Source organism: Nerophis ophidion, linkage group LG02, assembly GCF_033978795.1.
Source record: "Nerophis ophidion isolate RoL-2023_Sa linkage group LG02, RoL_Noph_v1.0, whole genome shotgun sequence".
In the NCBI taxonomy this organism is placed as follows: Eukaryota; Metazoa; Chordata; class Actinopteri; order Syngnathiformes; family Syngnathidae; genus Nerophis; species Nerophis ophidion.
The window spans coordinates 29,861,044-29,884,232 of NC_084612.1; the positions used below are offsets into that span (position 1 = coordinate 29,861,044).

The 23,189-nt window shown below is 39.3% G+C and overlaps 1 protein-coding gene across 3 annotated transcripts in view; it reads left to right on the forward strand.

Moving 5' to 3' along the window:
* Window positions 1-23,189, forward strand: part of gse1b (Gse1 coiled-coil protein b) — a 459,629-nt gene that overhangs the window by 433,245 nt on the left and 3,195 nt on the right. The window contains exons 6-16 of one of the 3 annotated variants that reach the window (XM_061880969.1): window positions 1,133-1,333; window positions 8,357-8,524; window positions 8,618-8,982; window positions 9,058-9,376; window positions 12,533-13,161; window positions 14,340-14,452; window positions 14,533-14,806; window positions 15,279-15,365; window positions 19,196-19,567; window positions 19,810-20,121; window positions 21,951-22,054. In XM_061880969.1, coding sequence (XP_061736953.1) covers window positions 1,133-1,333; window positions 8,357-8,524; window positions 8,618-8,982; window positions 9,058-9,376; window positions 12,533-13,161; window positions 14,340-14,452; window positions 14,533-14,806; window positions 15,279-15,365; window positions 19,196-19,567; window positions 19,810-20,121; window positions 21,951-22,054 — 2,944 coding nt within the window. Of the gene's footprint in view, window positions 1-1,132; window positions 1,334-8,356; window positions 8,525-8,617; window positions 8,983-9,057; window positions 9,377-12,532; window positions 13,162-14,339; window positions 14,453-14,532; window positions 14,807-15,278; window positions 15,393-19,195; window positions 19,568-19,809; window positions 20,122-21,950; window positions 22,055-23,189 lie in introns of all 3 variants that reach the window. The other 2 variants (XM_061880960.1, XM_061880979.1) reach the window with 2 other exon arrangements.

The window sequence follows — 23,189 nt, forward strand, 5'->3', positions numbered from 1 at the left end:
TTTTTTCCCTTCATCTTTTTCCAATTTTCATATATTTTTGAAAAAGCTCCAAAGAGCCACTGGGGCAGCGCTAAAGAGCCGCATGCGGTTCCAGAGCCGCGGGTTGCCGACCCCCGCCCTATGATGTCAGACCAGGCATCTGCAGCTCCTTACAAGTCCATAGGAGCCTAGCTCTGTTGAACCTGATTTCTGTTGTTATATTGGCAAAGATGACAAATATTACATCTCTAATAGCTAAATTGATATAAATAGCACATAGCATCATGAAATGATCTTGGAGTGTGCTACAAACATGACGCTACTCCCAATAATGTATCAGAATGGAGGCAGGTCTGAAGCAAAGAAAGACGAGAGTTTTTTCAAAGGAATTTTCTGACAGAGAATCGTGGAAACAAAACTTTTGAATGCCTCGGAGTTCATTCACAAGGCTCTCGTCTTAATGGAAGGAAATTTAAGTCGGAAGAAAAAAACTGTTCCTGCCCCAACTGACACTGTTCCAGATAAAGGCTGCTATTGTTCTGGACTATCTTGCCAGTTGTGTTGAATACAGAGTTATTGTTATTCAGTTTGGAGTGCACAAATGCACCCTGAAGATGTTTGTGTACCCTTAATTATTCGCCTTTAATATAGCTGCTTTGTTCTCTTGCATTTCATTCGTAATTAATTCGGGAGTCCAAATTAAGCTGGCCTTCTACATTTTCGGCGCTACCTCTTTAGATAAATTTTGGTTTCATTTTTTCTCTTATTGATGCACTTCAAAATGTTATGTTTTTATTGATTAGTATCTGTTTCCGGGTTACATCCCGCGCCTAGAGACTGGCGCATGCGCGATACGAAGGGTCCCCTCCGGCATCACACAACCACTCGAGAAATGTGGTTTTCAGTCACATAATCGAGGTGTGTTAGTCCGAGTTTTCAAAAACCGAACAAGATCCGATTGTTTAATTAAAGTCAAACTATTTGAGAAATCGGACTAATTTAGTGACTGGACACGTACGGACTGTTTTGCCTCTGAGTGTGTTTGCATGAGCGTATCATTTCATTTTACACTTTGCTGTGAGACTTTCCAACTATATCATGTTGAATGCGTCCCAATGATCACTTAAACTCCCTATTTTTATTATGGTTACAGCTTGCCGAGACAGTTGCCTAATGCAGTGCCGCCTGGTCCTATACCAGAAGAATACCTACGTGGTTTCAGACCCTACGCAACAACTGAGGATGCCCTCCGTGTGCCCTCTTTGCCCTTGGGCCTGGATCCCGCCACAGCAGCTGCTGCAGCTGCATACTATCACCCTAGCTACCTGCCACACCCCTCCTTCACCCCATACAGGTGAGCCTTACCCTGTCTTGGTGACCACCCTTTGCACTGAGAATACAATGTTTAAGCTATTGTGTAATACTGATGATGTGGCAACATAATTTTTGATTGGAAGTAGGGCTGCAACAACTAATCGATTAAATCGATTAAAATCGATTGTAAAAACAGTTGACGATTAATTTAGTCATCGATTCGTTGGATGTATGCAATGTGCATGTGCTGAGGCTCTTTTTTTTTTTTCTCCCCCAAACCTTTATTTATAAACTGCAACATTTACAAACAGCTGAAAAACAATAATCAAAATAAGTACAAAAACAGTACAAAACAGCACCAGGGCGGCGCCGAGGCTACATCTCATGAGGTGGCAGTAAGCCAGCCAATGATGTGTCATGTGCAGCTCACATGACCACGCCGTCTCCTTTGCTGGAAACATTTGAAAAATAGCGGAGGGAAACAGTACGGATAGTTCAGCGGAGAAACATCTCGAGGTTATTGCTTCAATGGAGAAAAGTGTACGACCTAAGTCGTCAAAAGTGTTTGAACACTTTACCTTAAAGACTTTAAAGAAGACATTTCCTGCAAAACGTGCAGCATGGACCTCGCTTGGCACGGAAGGACAACATTGCTTTGGCAGCACCTGAAGAGGAGCCATGGATGAAAGGAAGAACTCACGGTACGTAACTTTTTTAAGTCCATAGTCCGAGTATATTGATCCGTTGTGTTCCGTCTTTCTGTGTTTTTAATCTTTTGTTAACGAGGAGATTTTTTTTTAAGGAAGCGCAGCAGCAACTGTTGTGTATTAACTTTCAGAATGTTAGGAACTTTTTGGATAGTGCGGTGACTTCATTTTCTGTGTTGTTATGAGTCGCAACAGGCATTCATAAGTTCAGCTTTTTTGTGAGTAACGTTAACGTTGTGTCTTTGTTGCAACGCAGGGCTGATAATGTGTCTCCGGCACATTTGACTCTGTTTTGAGACAGAAAACGCACGTATAAACGTAACGGACAGAAATATCTCCAGCTGGTTTCATAATATATATCTATCTAGACTTGAGTAACGCTTTAATATAAATTAACGTTATGAATGTGCTGGAATATTTTATGCTATTATTCAGAGGTAGCCTAAAGTGAATCCTTTATTATTCAAAACAGAAATGTCTACTATATCTGATCCAGTTCTGATCTGATGAGTTACATTTCTGTGTTGTTATTGGTGTATTCTGCAACTCCAATGTCCATTTATTTAATGTAGCTGTTTTTTTAATGTGGTGGCGTATTTGTCTTTTATGTCAGAAATTATCAATTAAATCAACTGGGTATGTATTGAGTTACATGTAAATGATGCTACTATGTACGTTCATAATATAGTTTCTCTCATTTCAGAAAGAAACAATCCAGCATTAGCGACTTGGTACAAACGAAAGTGTGTACACCACGGCAAGCGACTGCACTGACTGATGCTATCCTGAATATGTTGGTAACTGACATGAGGTCACTATCAATGGTGGAGGATGAAGATTTTAGACAAATGATTCATGTCCTCAACCCTGGTTACAGTCTTGCTCGAGGTACCATTTTTACCAAACTGATGGAGAGGAAGTACGAGCAGACATTCCATGCTGTGTAGACTGACAGAAAAGCCACCCAGAGCAAAATTGCTCTCACTACTCATGTGTGGACAAGTGTAGCCACCTTGGCTACACTTTAAATACATGCCACTACATTGGAGACGAATGGAATATGAAGTCAATCTGCCTTATGACCATGCAACTAGAGGAAAGACATTCAACATCCAACATTGCAGAATGGTTGGAATAGGTAATAGCCAGGTTTGAAATTCCCCTATGCAAAATTATTGCTATTGTGCATGACAATGGTGCACTTGATATAAAAAAAACAAACATTTTTGTAACACTTGCCTTGTTTTATTTGTCAAGTCGAAAAGACATGGTGCCAGTATGCTGTTTTTTTTAAAATAAAGTATTGGAAATGATAGAAATGTAGTTTGTCTTTTTTATCCGATTATTAATCGATTAATCGAAATAATAATTGACAGATTAATCAATTATCCAATTAATCGTTAGTTGCAGCCCTAATTGGAAGGTACACTATTGAAAAGATACTACGAACCGGGTTCATTAGAAAAAAGCTTCAATTTGTATTTTGTTGCTTCAATGATTCGTTTAATTAGTACAAATTCATAAAATCTATAGTTTCTGCAAGACTCCTCCAATTGAGCACACGTGAGTGTGGTGCATCTATTTTGATGTAGATCACACTACGGGTGATGTGGCCTGTGTGTGTGTGGCGGCGACAGCAGATTGCTGAGAGAGCTAGCTCAAAAAGAGGGAGCTAGAGCGCAAAAGGCCCAAAAAAGACGAGAAGCCTTCAAAGGTTTGATGATTATCTTTTGTATGTTTAGCAGGTCCGTGAATCTTTTGGCACCACACAATTCGATTAGTTTCTTGGGGGTAACTATTTGATTCAGAATCAAACCTCGATTCCGTACGATTCTCGATTCAATATCTATACTTTTTAATAATATTGGGTCCCAGTTCCATGATTAATTACATTCTCAATAAAATAGATGAACGGCTTTCATCAAGTTCTATATTACTTAAAAGAAACTGGTTTTGTTTGGTAAAATTCTACCCAAACATTTAGTAAAGTCAAATACAAATAAAGCAACAAGAGAAGTATCCAACACTTCTATTTTTTTAAAGTAAATCTGTATTGTAAATATCTGCATCTACATCAACAACATGATTTGCCTGAGTGGCAGGACAGGACAGATTATAAACAAATAAAAGAAAAAATACTTTTTTTTTTTCTTTCTGCTTTTTTTTAATCTATTAAAAATTGTTTCAAAGAATGTAAAAAAACAAAATGGAGAAAATGCTTTTGAAAAACAAAATATGTAAAACAAAATCTGCGGTGTGTTGAAGCCAATGTGACGAGGGACAACTGTACCTGTTTTTGAGATACAAAGGTTTTTTTTAAATACTTTTTAACATAATGGTATTAATTTTTCAAATTTAAGGCAAAACTGCACTTTTTGGAATTTTGCCTATATTCATAAGCCTAATGAGAAATAAGAACACAATATTTTCAAATGCATTCTAACTCGTAAATTAACCTAAATAAAAGTCTGCTTACAATGGGACCATAAATACCCAATAAATAACCATCCAAAAAGTGTCAACAATAATTCATTTAAATTTTGTGACATGAATGTTGACCAAATATTAGAAATATTGTTATTATAAGAGCTAACCTTAAGGACCTACAGTTAGCGGCAGATTGATCAAAACAAGATAACTTCCTTATGTTGCTATATTGACATCATGAGCTGCTTTATAGCCCCTGAGTTTGTGAAAGTTTATTCTGGATTATAAATCTCTCACCTGGATAGTAAAATGGTGTGGGCATAAACTGAGAAGTTGATACACTTTGACAGCCAATATAAATTCAGAGATTGCGAAAAAGACATGCGAAAGACGCTGGTTTGCACGCACCCTTTTTTTTTTAAACCCTTAGCGAGGATTATGACTAATTATTGATCTATAACAGAATGTATGAACATCATAACAGTCGGCATTTCAGTGAGAGCGGACATTTTTAACAGCAAGTTGTGTTTTTTTTATGTCTGTTGGCTCTAATAAAGTCTGTTTGAGTAGTAATCAGTGATGTTGAAGGAAAAAGTGAACGATGTGATGTGTCTATCAAAATAATCGCCACGGTATGCTTAAAATGAACAAAATATGTAAATATTTCACGTTGAATGTGCCTATTGCTACATTACATCCAGTATACTGTATACCGTATTTTTCGGACTATAAGTCGCAGTTTTTCATGGTTTGGCCGGGGGTGCAACATATACTCCGCACCGACTTGTGTGTGAAATTATCAACACATTACCGTAAAATATCAAATAATATTATTTATCTCATTCGCGGAAGAGATGAAGAAAATGTCAGCAACTGTCACACACAGGTCAGCAATCGTCACACACACGTCAACCAATAAGAATTTGGCGGGGGAGGGTCATGGCAGAAGTGCATTGTGGGTCATGGAATGCTAACTGCAATATGCTATATGCTACTGCCGTAGCTATTAAAATGGATCATTTCATCGTTGGCAGTAACTTATAAAAACTGAGAAGGGCTGAACAAAAATGGCACCGAAAAGGAAATCATGTACTGCAGATTACACAACATCAGATAATATTATTTATCTCATTCGCGGAAGAGACAAAGAAAATGTCAGCAATCGTCACACACACGTCAGCAATCGTCACATACACGTCAACCAATAAGAATTTGGCGGGGGAGGGTCATGGCAGAAGTGCATTGTGGGTCATGGGATGCTAACTGCTATATGCTATATGCTACTGCCGTAGCTATTAAAATGGATCATTTCAACGCTGGCGGTAACTTATAAAAACTGAGAAGTGCTGAACAAAAATGGCACCGAAAAGGAAATCATGTACTGCAGATTACAAGCTGGACGTAGTGAAATATGCAGCAGAAAACGACAAGAGGAAGCGGGGCATACCTTTGGAGATGGCAGAGAAGCGACATCGAGGAAGAAGATGTCACGGGATTTATTGATTAGGAGTGACAGATTGTTTGGTAAACGTATAGCATGTTCTGTATGTTATAGTTATTTGAATGACTCTTACCATAATATGTTACGTTAACATACCAGGCACGTTCTCCGTTGGTTATTTATGCGTCATATAACGTACACTTATTCAGCCTGTTGTTCACTATTCTTTATTTATTTTACATTTCCTTTCAAATGTCTGTTCTTGGTGTTGGATTTTATCAAATAAATTTCCCCCAAAAATGCGACTTATACTCCAGTGCGACGTATATATGTTTTTTTCCTTCTTTATTATGCATTTTCGGCTGGTGCGACTTATCCGAAAAATACGGTACTTAAAGTGTGTATATATAAAACGTTGTGGAAGTGTTTGGATGTTTTTTAAAGCACTTTATAGGTGGGATATAGCGGCTCCCATTGACTCCATTGTAAGCTGACTTTTGCTTGCATTCGTTTACGGGTTAGAATGCATAAAAAACATATGTGTGCTTGTAGAGCTGGGCCGATAAAATTATATCAATATCTATCGCGGTAGACACATAATCCAAATAAAATAATGATAAATGATAAATGGGTTGTACTTGTATAGCGCTTTTCTACCTTCAAGGTACTCAAAGCGCTTTGACACTACTTCCACATTTACCCATTCACACACACATTCACACACTGATGGAGGAAGCTGCCATGCAAGGCGCCAACCAGCACCCATCAGGAGCAAGGGTGAAGTGTCTTGCTCAGGACACAACGGACGTGACGAGGTTGGTTCTAGGTGGGATTTGAACCAGTGACCCTCGGGTTGCGCACGGCCACTCTTCCACTGCGCCATGTGTTGGATAAAACATATATTTATAACGTATACAGTATATGTATATTTTTTAGTCGGAAGAAACCAGAAATTAAGAAGCAAGATTTGTTTCATTAAGTCACTTGTGCTCTGGGAACCCAGTTAAACAGGAAATAGAAAGTGTCACTGAGCAATGGGAGGGACCCGCCAAAAGCCAATCACGTTACAGTATCAGCTACCAAGGTTGGATGTGCCGTCTTTCTGTCTCGCTGGGGATTAACTACATTAAGTGAGAAAAAAAACTGTGATATTTAGATATATCAACTCAATAACAGAAACTTGTATTTATTTTTGTTGGTTGTAATGAAAGTAGCAGTGTGGCAACAACCTGACATTTCCAATGTGTCAGTTTAATGAATAACTTCCCAACCCACTGTGTAGTGTTTAATCGTTTATACAGTACTGCCATCAAGTGTCTCAAAACTGCAACTACCTTCAAATCCACCGCAATTATTTTTTTACCGAGCTCATCCTACCTGGTCACCAGACACCTTCTTCACTGATAAATAGCACCCTTGGTAATTTGGAAATTGGTTTACTGCATTTATCGACAGGCTTAAATAAGTCTCAAAAAACGTATCAATAATTATCGATCAATACAAAAATGTTTATCGTGATATAGTTTTCAGCCATATCGTCCAGCCCTATGTGCCTGTCTTACATAAGTATACTGAATGATAGGCAAAATACAATAAAAAAGTGCAGTTCTCCTTTAAATGATGAATGGCAAAAGTGCAATTTCAATGATACGTGTATCTATAAAAAGAAACAATAAAAAACATCAGAAAAATCGTACTATGTTCCCAAAATCGCATTGAGGCTACAAAGTGTTTTTTTCAACTAGTCAAACAAATAGTTGCAGCCTTATGAGGTATAAGTGAACCATTCCTGCAATTTACAGTGGTGTCAAACTGGGGGGGGGGGGATGGAGCCAATCCCAGCTGGACTTGGGCAGAAGGCAGCATACACCTTGGACAAGTAGCAATCTCATTTTTTAGAGGTAAATCTAATATTTTGCCTCTCTTATGTTGTTAAATAAGGTGAATAGGTTCTACACCAAACTGGATTGGGTCTAATGTAGTGCAGGTATTTCCAAGATTAAAAGTGGTCACTCTATAAAGGACCAGCTGCAAAATGTATTCTCTTAAGCGGGATAATTTTGACTCTACATTATAAAGTATGACTGTGGGCTTGAAGTGTGTGTGTGTGTTTTGAAGGGCCCTGCTTGCTTTGGGCCCTTACTAGACCGTATGCTCTCCCTCCCTCCGTACTGTCTGTCAGCCTCGCAACATCAGAGAAGTGCAGCAGCCATCAGACACTGCACTGTAATGGGTTTAATGAGGGGATGAGCTGTGCATGTCACCCACATACACGAGCAGCGCAGAGTTGTAATACACAACACCGTCTTTGACAGCTTCTGTGTGGCGATTGAGGCTCGCTGACAGACACTGCTGCTTTCTTAAGAGGTGGAAGACACATGCTGTTTCTTCTTTAAGGAGACAGAGGCACAAAGGTTAATGAAAGTCTGAGCTGTGCTGTACCAAGGCTGACACAGTTTTTTTCCTTTTGCATTTCCTTGTCTCCCAGGATGGATGACCCATTCTGCCTCTCTGCTTTGAGGTCACCTTTCTATCAACTTCCAGCAGGGGGAGCATTACCCCCCATGCATCCAACTGCAGTCCATATGCATCTGTCAGGCGTGCGCTATCCCGGAGACTTCACGCACCCTTCACTTTCTGCACTGCAGTCCGAGAGGTAAAGTCATCTCGATTTAGCCATGCAAATACTTAATGAGCCTCTGTATCAAATGTGACTTTATTTATTTCCCTGTCTTACTTGTCTGTCCAGGCTTCAGCTGGAGGATGAGCTGCGGCAGCGAGAGAGGGAGCGGGAACGCGAGCGGGAAAAGGAGCGGGAGCGGGAGGCGGAAAGAGAGAAAGAACGGGAGCGAGAGAGAGAGCGGGAGCTTGAGAGAGAGCGAGAACGGGAGCGAGAAAGGGAGAGGGAGCGGGAGCGGGAAAGAGAGCGCGAAAGAGAGCGGGAGAAGGAGAGAGAAAGAGAAAAAGAACTTGAGAGGCAAAAGGAGAGAGCAATGAGGGAGAAAGAGCTGCAAGCGTCCAAAGCTTTGGAGAGCCACTACCTGGTTGAGCTCCATGGCATGAGGGGGCAGGAAGACAGAGCCAAGCCAGAGAGACTCACCCCTAATCGGGCTGGTATGTTTCAGTGGCTTCATCATTCCCTCTTTAAACACTCATTGTGCCAACACTGATCTTTCTGCCCCTTCACAGATAAAACCAAAGAGCCCCTGCTTCCAGCACCCAAACCAGTCCCACCAGGACTCCACCCTGCAATGGGACAATCACATCACACGGTTCCCAGTCTGATCTCAGGGCACGGGCTCTTCATGGGGCCCACCAGTGCTGTGGGAACCGGTCTCCCGACCACCTTAATCACTCCCAGGAACAACGAGGAGGAGAGGTGGTTGGCAAGGCAACGCAAGCTGCGGCAAGAGAAAGCTGATCGTCAGTACCAGGTGTCTGAATTCCGCCAGCAGGTTCTGGAGCAGCATCTGGACTTGGGACGGCCCGCTGACGCACCAGAACACAGGTCAGATTTGCACTTGCAAAGCTGCATTTAAACATTTGTATGTGTAGCATTTTGAATGCTGAGCTTATATTTGATATCCATTGATACATTTTTGTAAGATTTTTAACACATGGCAGCAACATAAGTCACCATTAGTTTGACGCCTGACAAATTGCAAGTATGTAAAGTAGTCTCAGTCAGATGTTTTGGAAGTTGCAAACATTATAACACTGTAAATATCAAACAGATGTGTCCAAATTAAGTGATTTTTAAAATGACAGTTGTACCTCAACTTACAAGTAACTTGAGATACAAGCTGTCTCTCAGCTTTAATTTGCCAGCGTAATTTGAGTTACGAACCCACTCTGGCGCCAGTTGAAGTAATATTTGTCAAAGGGTTGTGCCGATTGAGCAGTTAAGACTTAATATATTGTGACAGGTTGCTGTTCCTGCTTTGTCTACACAAGAAACATAAGTTCTGTTGAGATAGTTGATATGCAAGTTTGAGTGCTGCCCAGAGTTTGACAGAATCCTGCCATCCAACTGATTTGAAATTGTAATAGTACTGTTTTTGTGTGTTTTCATTTGTATTTTATATAACGACTGCTTCAGAGGTAATAAACCATTAAAGACATGTCCTAGGTGTTAAAAGCCTCCCGGCAAGTCAGCCCTGCCACGGTCTATGTCAGTGCGCATCACAAACTCTCTTTACTATATTGGATCCACTTTGGACTGGATTCTCACGGTTATGTTAGATCCACTATGGATTGGACTTTTACAATATCATGTTAGATCCGCTCGACATCCATTGCTTTCGGTTCCCTAGGGGTGGGGGGTTGCCCACATATGCGGTCCTCTCCAAGGTTTCTCATAGTCATCATTGTCGACGTCCCACTGGGTTGAGTTTTTATGTGGGCTCTACCGAGGATGTTGTTGTGGTTTGTGCAGCCCTTTGAGACACTTGATTGATTGATTGAAACACGTTTAAACAGCAAACCTTTTTTCATAAAGAATATTTAGAAGCGGCAGATGCTGTGTTTGACATATTTCATTTCAAACAAACTGGACAGTCAAGCATGGCAATTTGTACACAGTTGTCAACTCTGACCTCTCTGGTCCGACATTCAAATATGTTACTATGGAAAATAACTAATAATGTTATTTAGTTCCTATTGTTCCTATGGGAGACACCTACACAAGTCTAGTCCCCAAGGTAAATGCTACAATATTGTTACTTTACTTCGTAAAATTACTGTAGTTGTTTGTTATTGTTATTGTTTTTCAAACTATATTTCTTATTTAAAAATGTGTTTTTCTTTGAAAAAGGCAAGGTAAATGTTGAAAAAGTATAGAATAAATTAATTTAAATACATTTCAAAGGGTAGGACTGTTTTTAGAAAATACTATTTTAGAGTTACGAGCTCTCTTGTGGAAGTCAAATTGCTCGTAGGTTGAGATGCCATTGTAATTATTTAATGAATTAATAAAGGGAGTATCCCTGGCCTGCACTAGAATGATGAGGGACAGTGGTAGTAGTGTTAAAGAAGTTTAGAAGGATCCAAAGCTAGCAAACTTTAATGGTCTGTTTTGAGACAACAATGATCAAGTCTGTTGTAGCATGACGTCGATTCTATTTCTATCTGACATGGAGACAGGACTCACAGCTATGTTTAGGCAAAGTGAGTTCCTGATGACTGCTGTTTCATGAGGAAGTTTTTAAACAGGCAGCGGGGTGGGACAGCTGAGTTCCACAAAGGCAAATTCTTGACTAATCCTCTCAACCTTGCACAGCATAAGCCTCCTACTTCCTCTCCTTTGTTCCGGTGTGTGTGTGTGTGTGTTAGTGATGCTGTGAGTGACTAAGACGTGAGAGTATTCTTAAAGCTGAACCAGAAAGACAGGAGGGATGCACGGACATCCATTTTTAGTAAAAACATTAATATAATGACAGAATCACACCATTGGCTACAGATTGCACATACCGCACACATTTACTCTAATGTACAGAAATATAAACATATTTAGTAGGCTTGGATGATGTGATGTTGTTCTTTCCATACACTTTTATGATCTTGTGTGTCCAGCTGCCTTTCTCTCTTTCTCAGATTTCTCCTTAAGCTTTCATATTCTATTTAAACATATGTGTTTTTCAACCAACAAAAATGTCAATTAAATACTGTATATCAAATACAAAAATGCTAAGCAGCACACTACAAATTGCATAAATTGTTGGAATTTAAATTATATAAATAGTTTACGTATACAATAATCCCTTGTTTATTGCTGTTAATTTGTTCCAAACATGACTGTGATAAATGAATTTCCGCAAAGTTGGAATCATTCATTATACATGGAATATAATCCCATACCTAGACAAAGGTAAAAACTATCAACTACCTTCTGAATACATTTTTCAACATAATGAGTGCCCGCTAAATGTATGAAAATTACCCCATTTAGTCAGCTCTACACTCTTAATCCAATGCTGCCTGATCTCGAGCCTATCAGTAGCCACAATACTGAACGGCACGCTCTGATTGGCCAATAGTACAGTTGTATTGATATTTTTAGCTCATTTACCTATTGTTATACTTGAAAATGCTTCATTTATGAGAAACAATGTGGAATATGTTTTAAAATATATCTTTTTTAAAACTGAATAAAATCTGGGATGTAGTGAATCCACAATACTTGAAGCGCAATGTGGCGAGGGATGACTGTACGCACAATTTAATTATCAGACTGATTAAATGTCTGTATTTTTTTAAACTTCTCTTTTAAAAGCTAAAATAAATTATGAAAAACATTTACTCCTATAAATTGCTTTCACCCCCCAAATATCAACTCCTTGACTACTTAAGAGATGTGTGTGTGTGTGTGTGTGTGTGTGTGTGTGTGTGTGTGTGTGTGTGTGTGTGTGTGTGTGTGTGTGTGTGTGTGTGTGTGTGTGTGTGTGTGTGTGTGTGTGTGTGTGTGTGTGTGGAGGACATTGGGTACCTTGGTCACATCCTCTTTCTGCTTTGGGCTATTTTGCGATTGATAACAATGCTTTACACACACAGGAACACACAAAAAAGAGTGTTGCATGTTTGCATTTCAGCCATACTTGGGAAATTTAAGTATTTGTCATTTCAGTGAATGCCAAACTGATAAGCATGTTGGATTGTGCGTTCACAGACCAAATAACCATGAACCAGGAAGCAGAGAACTCCACTCCCACTTAGGTGCCCCTCCGCCCCTTATATCCCCCAAACCCTCCCAGCCAATGCGGGAACACCACCCTCCACTTCCCACAACTTTGTGGAACCCTGCGTCTCTTATAGAAACGTCCACCGAGTCCAGACAGAACCACGATCCCTCAGGAATGGGACACTATGAGCTCAGCCGGCTGCCCCCCAGCCACTCCAAGTACGACGATGTAGCCAGGCGGAGAGACGGCGGAGGAATGGAAAAGTATCTCCAACTGAGGGGACCTCCGGGTCTGCCGGAGCCAAGCACATTCCTTGCTGATCTGGAGAAGTCCACTCGCTCTTTCTTCAGCCAACAGAGGGGGTCCATGTCCCTCACCAGCCAGTACGAGCTGGAGGGAGCCGTCAAAAGCAACGCCGGACAGAAAAGTTTCCATGGGCACGGTCGACAAGCACAAGGGGTTGGGACGGTCTCTGGTTCAGCCCTGGGACAGGTAGCCACACTGGGAATGATGCCAGACACAATGCTGATCTATGACGAGATTCTTCAGCAACACAGAAGGCCCGTCAGCAAACTGGACTTGGAAGAGAAGCGGAAGAGGGAAGCCAAGGAAAAAGGTTTGTGTGACATTACACAAGTGTCAGCTCGGCTGTTGGCGCTTTTCTATCGGCAAGAACAGACAATTGTTGTTTGATTTCGGGGTGTCGAATATCAGCAACAACAAAAAAAAACAAGTATCTCTGACACAAACAGCATTTTATTTATGTTACAGTAACATCTAAATGTACTCCAATTAGCACACAAGGTTGGTCTTTTTTACCTGTATTTTAGTGAAGTCATTTACAAAAGCTTAACACGGTAGGCTATAAGTTTGTAGGACCTAGCAGCTACACAACAGCTAAGCACACACTAGCACCTGAGCTAGACATACTTAAAAAGTGTGCTTAATTGAATAATATTGTCTGGTCAATACAAACAATTATCAAACAGTTATATTTTCGGATTACTTACAGATAAAGTCTTCCAAGTCTGAAGCATATTTGAAACTAATCATTAACAAAAGTGTCCCTATCATTGAATTCAGCAAATGCTTGATTAAAATAAAGAGCCCGGACATACAGAGAGGCTCCACTTTTTAAAATGCGCTAGCTCAATGCTAATTTACATTTAATAACATTTATCATTTATTTATTATGTCATAGACATGCTACTGATTAGCATCAGTGATTTTACGTGCCAATTTCAACACCTCCAAATTTGTTAATGAAAACCACAACTAAGATGCAGATTACAATGCGCTTTACATTACAATCATACAGCTGGTGTGTAATAAGTATATTAGTTACAATTTAAACACTTTGTAGGGCACAAGGTAAGACTAGAAAAGACTACATTTTAGCTAGGCTAAACACCGGAGCCTATACACTACTGCCATCTATTGTCTTGGAATTACAACTGCATGCAAAGTCCAATTTATTTATAATACACTACTGTACTGGTGAATGACACTCAGAAGTGTAAGAAAACAAGATATAATAATAATAAACACACCAAAAATTGGTACTGTTGAGTACCTGTATGGATTCCCAGGTAGTATTCATTGGTACTGCATCAATTCAAATGTGAACTGTACCCATCCCTTTACTAGCAGGTCAGTTCAGTTCCCCTCATTATGGTACAACTTTTGAATGGAAAACCATAATATGGTTTGCATTTCCACAGTTTTTTGAATAGAAGTGGAAATGCAAGTTGTTGTTGGTGTGGTGTCGAGTATAGACCTCTGTGTGTTCCGCAGGTTACTACTATGAGCTGGATGACTCATACGATGAAAGTGATGAGGAAGAGGTGAGGGCACATCTCAGAAGGGTTGCAGAGCAGCCACCACTTAAACTTGATGACGCCACAGAGGTAAAACACACACACTGTGTGCACAAACAAGCTCCAACAGATTGGGAGTCAGGTTGATTTACTTTTCCCTTTTTGAGCAGAAATTGGACTTCTTGGGAATGTTCAACCTGACCACTGTGGGCCAGCGGGACGAGCTGGTACAGCAGAAGAGAAGAAAGCGACGAAGGATGCTCAGGGAGCGGAGCCCCTCACCAGCTGCCTCGCAGTCCAAACGCACTCCTCCACCTGCTCCTCCCCCGCAACTCAGCACGCCCTTCACCCCCGAGGAGATGGACCGGGCGCCAGAGCTGGAGGAAAAGAAGCGCTTTCTTACCATGTTCAGACTTTCCCATGTCACCATTCAGCAGAGAAGAGGTGAGAGACTTTTTTTTTAGAATTTATTTTTCTTTGCATGTTCAAGTAGTGAACAATTTCAACTTCATGGCGCCTTATACACTGGTGACTCATGTCCGTGTTGCAAGTCTCTCATTACAGCAGAGCACAGCGAAACCATCTCGTGCTCATTAGCTTTTCGAACATTGTAGTCGTCCTCAGCAGGCTCTACAGCTCGCTGACGCTTCCCTTCACTCGAAAGCAATCTGTTCACATGCACCCGTCTCTCATTAACACCTTGACTCCAGCCACCTCCATCTTACCCCCAATTTCCTGTGTCTTTAACGGCGTACTTCAATTGTATGCAATTTGAAGGGACGACTCTTTATGTATGTTGCAACCGGCCAATGTCAGTATTAGACATCCAATGATGACAACACAGACTGCCACATTAAGCTGCTGAAAATCAATCATCATTTTGATGGGTTTTTTCCTCCTTTCCGCCATCTTGTAGATAATGAAAGGGTAGTGGAGCTCCTCCAAGCCATTAAAGAGAAGAGCGTAACCTTGGATACCATCAGACATGCCCCTCAGCCTCCGTGTAAGAGCCCTGCATCACAGCTCCTTGGTGAGACACACTTCCTCGTGTGTCACATTTGCAAGTTTATTCACGCCATAATCATTTCCATCCTCAGCACCAATTAGATCATACAAACACAACATACACAGATATTTTGAAAATTAGAATTTCTCACAAAAGCATGTCCACTGCGATCCCAAAATGTTCGTAAATACAGAAGTATTTTAACTCGTTCTGTGATAGAAACACTTCTCAAATCAACTTCTACAATTGGAATAATTAAAATCATCATCAATTTGTACATGTAACATGCCTTTAAAAACATAACCAACTTTTGGATAATAATAAGTGTATAATGTACTATTACTAACTACAATGTTTTATGAAGTAACATAATAATATACAGTGTTTACCTCGGAGAGTGTACTTCTACGATATCTCCTTCCAGCTGCTTCTATGTCAAACACACCATCATCAGCTTCTCCATATTTGAGATATTATTTTAACATCCTTGGCTGGGGTTTAGAATCATTCTGCTTCAGTATGGTGCGGACTAGCAGAGGTACGCTCGAATTGCTTCGCCAAGTTAGCTAGACACCCGGTCAGGCTTTTAACCATTTTTTTTCTTTAATTCAATAAATATCATACACGTACGTCTCAGCAATCGAATTCTTCTTTGCCAAAGTTGGAAATAAAGTTATGTCCATCTTTAGCTGTAAACTAATGCTCGCGAGTAAGACCTGATGTTTAGTCTGATATTACGGGGTTAACTGTGATATTTACTACGCCAACTAATGGGTGGGTGCTTGTATCTCAAATTGTTGCGTGTAACCTAAAGCGCAACAATTAGCCGAAAGACAGCCTTTATCTCAAAACACTCTTAAATTGAGGTATATTAATTCATTTGCAGAACTGCTTGTCCTCTCATTTGGGTCAAGAGTGAGCTGAAGCCTATCCCAGCTTTGTTTTGGGTGAGAAGTCAGCTGGTCAATCACAGGAAACATGTAGGCAAACAAGCATTTACAACCACAACTGTAGGCGATTAACCTAACATGCATGTTATTGGAATGCGTGAGGAAGGCGGAGTACCTGGAGAAAACAAACAGAGAAGTGCAAACGTAGATTTGAACTTGGATCTCCTGACTGTGAGGTTTGCATGCTAACAACAAGGTCACTGTGCGGCTTGTTGACATAATATTTCAATGTTAAATGCGTTTTTTTGTTATTTTAGGACAAATAAGGGTGTGTTTAGGTGTGTCAGAGTGTCTTATAATGGTTAATTACCTCAGTGAGTTGTAAAATTAGAAGGACCTTCAAGCCAACACCTTAAGTTTTAGTTGCATGGAGGAATGACTGTTGAAAGATGTTTTAATGATGAGCAATTCACACTTAATTAGAAAAATTGATTTTTGGCTCATAACCAACAAAACACAGTCAACAAAGTTGTTAGGTGCCAACAAATGCAACAGGTGGTATAACATAATTTCCACAAAAAGGCACAATAACGACAATAGAGTTATGGCGAAAAATATATTTAAGTTATTTATCAAAACTAGGGTTGTGGAATAGACGATATAAATCTGTCCTACAACATAGCTTTAAATACTGTAATTATATCGTGTTAATGCATGTTGATGACACATTTGAGCTGTGTACCGCAAATTTGACAGCAAAAAGCAAACAAAGGTGTCCGCAATGCAATGTACTGTAGCGCACTAGCAAGTGCAGCTTCTAAATCACTAATCCAAATAAACTATATTTCTCACAAGTATCACTATCAATAGAGGACTAAAGGACAAGGAAGAGCTAAACATTCTAAACTTCGCATTGGAGTATACAAAAAAGCATAGCTAACCGCTCAGCTCGAACTTTTGAATGTTAAAAAAAGATGACAAATCAATACAAAAATCAATGTTAACGATACAGAGTATATTATCAAAATATTGTCAATACTACAGGTATTAAATCGATATTTTTTATCATCACCGTAATGTTTTTATTGTTTACAAACATAGGAAATAAGAGCCATTAACAGTGGTTTCTTTTGTTGAGTTGTTTTGAACTGTGGACTTTATTAAACATTTTGTATCTAAAAAAGGAAAAAGGAAATAATTGAAATATTACTTGATATTGTCGGATTACAGTGGTGATCTAAAATGTTCTCATTTAATGATCCTGAAAGTTTTTAGTATGGACATTGGTATGACCAATAATGCCCGTGTAACTACTTGGTATCGGATCAATACCGTAATTCGTAGTATCGCCTAAAACTAATGTATGTTTGTGACGTTGCGCTCTCATCACGCCCTCACTTGAGGACCGGCACATCTCTCTCTCTCTCCCTTTGTCCAGGAGAGCGAAGACGCACCTGCACGCTGACAGCGGGAGCAAGTGCGCTGTCACAACGACAATGTCAGTTTTGTAACTTAGAAAAGATAACGTTTTGAGTGGCATGTAGTCAGATGCACGCTCACAAGAGAGACTCGCCGGGCAATAGGTTGTCGTCATGGCGTCACGTAGAGTCAGTCAAAAGGACGGTGCATGTTCAGATGACGCCATATAAATGCGCCTTGGCGCGCTTTGCGCAGATCACATGACCATTAGACCAGACCAAGTGGTCTTAAGGTGGACTTATTTATTAATGGAGATTTTCACCATTTTTTGCACTGTATATACATTTTGCACACTGTGCAGTGGTGACCTAGAGATGGGCCAATAAATATCCCCAACTCGAAATCTGCTACTGAGCCATCATTGGTTGCATGGTTATATAGTTTTGTTTTTAGCGAACCCGCAACAACGTTTAAAAAAGAAAATAATTAGTGCTTATTACATTTTAACTGAAGAGTAACCACGTTACAACAGAAATGACCCGAATATTAACAGTAAATCAGCAAGTAGAGTTAACAATAATTTTTCAGAAAATAAAACAACTGGAAATGACACAATATGGTACAGAATATGTCATCAGCTAAATTAGGACCCTATTAAACCCATTTGGAAATGGTTATAATATAATTTATATACTGAATATTGTGATATATATTATTGTCGCTAGAGACTGCAATATACACCGTATTTTCCGGAGTATAAGTCGCTCCGGAGTATTAGTCGCACCTGCCGAAAATGCATAATAAAGAAGGAAAAAAACATATATAAGTTTCATTTTTGAGGGAAATTTATTTAATAAAACCCAACACCAAGAACAGAAATTTGAAAGGCAATTTAAAATAAAGAATAGTGACCAACAGACTGAATAAGTGTACGTTATATGACACATAAATAACCAACTGAGAAGGTGCCTCGTATGTTAACGTAACATATTATGAGTCATTCAAATAACTATAACATAGAACATGCTATACGTTTACCAAACAATCTGTCACTCCTAATCCATAAATCCCATGAAATCTTATAGAGCTAAATCATATTATTTAATATTTTACGGTAATGTGTTAATAATTTCACACATAAGTCGCCCCTGAGTATAAGTCGCACCCCTGGCCAAACTATGAAAAAAAATTGCGACTTATAGTCTGAAAAATATGGTATTGCGATATAGATTCTATGCCATATTGCCCATCCATACTTAAAACATTTACTGTAACTAACTAAATAACTTTAACTTAAATGATTGAAGTTATTCTTATGCACATTAACCACCGTTTTTCCCATTAATAATGTCCCTAAATGTGTACGTAATAAAAACAACAGAGGCTGACAAAACAAACAGACAAGCAAATAAATAAAAGTGTCGTGTAACAAAGGCAAAGTTTCAGTGCACACCTACAAAAAAGTCTGTTGAAGGTACTTACAATTCCATGTCCTAAAATACGCTCACGTCATTGCAGATTCAGCATGTTCCCATCCCGCCTCTGAGTCAGAAGACCACAACGGTGTCAGCCCGCACAGCCCCACCTCACATTGCCCCTCGTCCCCTAATGGCCATCCAAAATCCCTCGGGGACACGCTAAGACCAAAGGATCCTCCCTCCCCAGCTGTCCATCCAGACAAGGGCCGGGGGCCCGGCGAAGGGCCAATCTCCAAGAGGAGTTCCAGCCTGCTAAACAGCTTGCGGCCTCCCATGCCTCTACAGGCTAAAGAGGTTCACAGCGTGAACGGTCGCACCAAACCCTGGGACAGCTTCACCCCGGAAGAATTTGCCCATCAGTTCCACGAATCTGTGCTGCAGTCCACCCAGAAGGCGCTGCAGAAACACAAAGGTAAAGCAGCACAAGCCAAGTAATGGCTTTGCTATAATTGGAATGGATATCTTTCGAGCAGACGTGATTATTACTCTGAGTCCCATCACCACTTTTATTTTAACCTTCAGCTGGGGGACATTATGACAAGTATCATTTTATTCTCTTTCATCCCCTGATAAAATAATGGCAATTATCGCCACTTCAAATTCATCAATGAAGCCCTTCGCTTCTTCTTGAAAAACTTTGTAATGTGTTTTCAGGCGGGGCCGTAGGGATGTCCGAGTCCTCCCCCCTGCAGGAGTCCTCTGTCCATTACAACATTCCTGAGCTCCAGATCGCCCCCAGCAGGCCGCATTCCCACTCGCACTTGACAAGCACGCATCCGCACGCTCACCCTCAGCCCAACGGGCAGCACTTCTCCACAGCGCCGCACCGCGACGCCTCAGGGACGAGGGAGGACCTTTCGGCCTCCGAGGAAGAGGAGGACCAAGAGGAGGAGGAAGAGGAGGTGCCAGCTTCCAAGTGGCAAGGGATTGAATCCATATTTGAAGCTTATCAGGAATATGTTGAAGGTAAAGAACAGAAATCTCATTGTTTTACTCTCTGACACTAAATAGGACAATGACCACACTAAGTGGAGATCAGCTTTATAATTAAAGTAAATTTAATCTTGTCAGTCATGAAAAAACTTACAAAATAATTTCCTTTTGTCAAAGTCGCTCTCAAAAAAGTCCACCTGGAAGAAATGCATACTGGAAAACAGGATGTGTTTTTTTGTTGTTTAATAGTTTTAGTACAACAAAGGGAGTTGTAAAAACTAGAGCTGCAGCTATCCATCATTTTAGTAATCGAGTAATCAACTTAACTCAAAACTCGATTAATCAGACAACTCAATTGAGTTGTCGAACAAAACACTTTGTAGCCTCAATGTGTATTTTAGGAAAAATAATTGAAATAAACCAAGATTCTTCTGCCTTCATTATCTTCTATGTATCTTCTTTAACCATATTTTAAATTCTATTCATCTTCTCTGACCTCCTATTTAGCTTATTTTACCTTTTGTTTACTCTCTATCTTTATTTACCTTGTGTTTACTTTTTTAAACCCTGTTTTACCTTCTATTTAGGTTGTATTGACCTTTTATTTAACTTATTTTACTTTAAATTTACCTGTCTACCTTTTATCTTATCTTACCTTCCATTTACATCTTACCTTATTTTACCCTTTATTTAAATTTTAACTTCTTCTACCCTCTCATTATCATTTGGTTTTACCTTGAATTTACCTTTTACTTTCTATTTAACGTCTGAACAGTCTGGATTTTATCCATTTGTGTTTGTTACATTTATTAAAAGTGACCTATTACCAAGATTTCCAATCTATTAGTACTTGTTTTTGTATATTTTGGATTCCGCATAACTCCCGAACATTTGAAATGCAGGCATGGCAGAGATATTTATAAAACTTTCTTGCCTTTCTTCTTACTTCCTCCAAACGAGTTGTTTGGAGTTTGCTCTGTCCAGTGACGTTTTTCCCCATGGTGACATCAGCGGATATTTCCATATATGGTAGAAATTTGCCCCAGGAGCTTTGCGCAAGTCCGCTATTGTTGTTCGACGTTAAAGTCAATAAGCTCTTTCTTTTCCGCTATCCATTTGCTGTGGGGCAGACTGGCTCGTACATGCACATGCATCCTCCGCTGCTGCCATTTTTTATACAAAGTAGCGTATAGTTCGAACTCATACCTGTCAGTAGGCTCCCTATGGAAGCGTTAAAAATTACAACATTGCTAAAAGGGAGAAGACACAGTGGAAGTGGAAGGACATAAATAAGAAAATGTCCTGTAAACAAAATCTATGCAAAATTTTGACCAAAGAACCAAACTATTGTCTAATCGATTAATCTTTGCAACTCTCGTAGATACCAACATTTTGTTATTGTTTGGGTTAAAATAAGCTCTGAAACTAAAAGTAAAAAAAAAAATTGTGTAGCTCTCTGCAACTTTCATTATGTAAAAGTAGCTCTCAGAACAAAAAAAGCTGGAGACCAATGCTCTGATATTTGATTCCTGAATAAATGTTTCTATATCTACTTTAATGATCTATGATTTAAACTTAACTTAAACTTTTAGTACATTGAACTGACTAAAGAAGTTGTTGTTGCAAGTGTTGGCCGCTCGATGGCGCTAGAGATAGCTGCTGGTCAAAATCCATCTTAATGCTATTACTATTACAATAGTCAGGATTTGACTATACTGAATAAGACATCGGATTAACCATATCCTTTTTAATGTGACTGCAGTGTAAGATAAGTTTTAATTTAATTTCTATATCCCTGAGACCTAAACCTTAGCTTTTTTTGCCACTTGCTCATTTGGCCTTCCTGGATTTTCCCGCCTTAGAACAAAGTCTGGAGCGACAAGTGTTGCAGAGCCAATGTCGACGACTGGAAGCTCAAAACTACAACCTCAGTCTCACTGCTGAACAACTGTCTCACACCATGGGGGTAAGACGCGCACACACACACACACACTCTGCATGCGCAATAAAATAATGTCTGCCAAATTAAAATTTAAATACATTTGCAAAGAGGAAGTACAAAAGACAAATGATAATTTTGGTGTATTTCAGAATCATACATTACATTTACATATTTAATAGAAATGTTATTACAATGAACCTCATTTACTGTACACAACTACACTTTGATTGACTGAAACGTGTATTATTAGATTGCACAGTACAGTACATATTCCGTACAATTAACCACTAAATGGTAACACCCGAATAAGTTTTTCGACTTGTTGAAGTCAGGGTCCATGTAAATCAATGAGTAAACATGAGTTCAGTTTCTTATATTCAGACAAGCTTTAGGTATAAAAGATGGAATTATTTGCCTTATGCACACATTGTTATAATAACAGCAATTACGTTTCACTAACTAGGAATAAAAGCATTTTTTATAAAAATGATAATTTCATGTCATGTATTATGTTAAATTTATATAAAAGTGGAGGAAATTACTTTTCAATTTTAGTGTTAGTCAAGTATTTTAGTATTGAGGATAAAAGATTTGTTACACGTAACAAATTACTTGGCTGGCATTAAGGACGAGGCGTCTCAGTTGGTAGAGCGGTTGTGCCATCAACTTGAGGGTTCCAGGTTCGATACCTGCTTATGCCATCTTAGGCATTGCCATTGTGTCCTTGGGAAAGCCACCCATACAGGCTTCAATGTAGATTAAAATATGTAGATAATGGATTTCACCATGTAAACTCTTTGATTCTCTTGAGTAAAAATATGCATAAATATAATTTACTTTACTTCACTGAATTGCAATTAATTTAACCCCACTTCCTGTAATTCAACATCATGTGATGTGAAGTCGCTTTAATTCAAAATACAATTCTTCAATTGAATTTAAGTTCAAAGATTGGGCATCAGACCGGAATTATTCTGCAAATGTTTTAATGCTCATATTTTTGTGTAATATAGCTAGTTTACAAAATATTAGCTTTTTTTGTGATGATCAGGTGTTTTAGCAATCGTGTTCAATTTATTTTAGTTAGAATTCATTGCATTAAAATATTGTTTGTAATAGATAATGTCACGTTATTAAAAGACACGAAATATAACTTAAA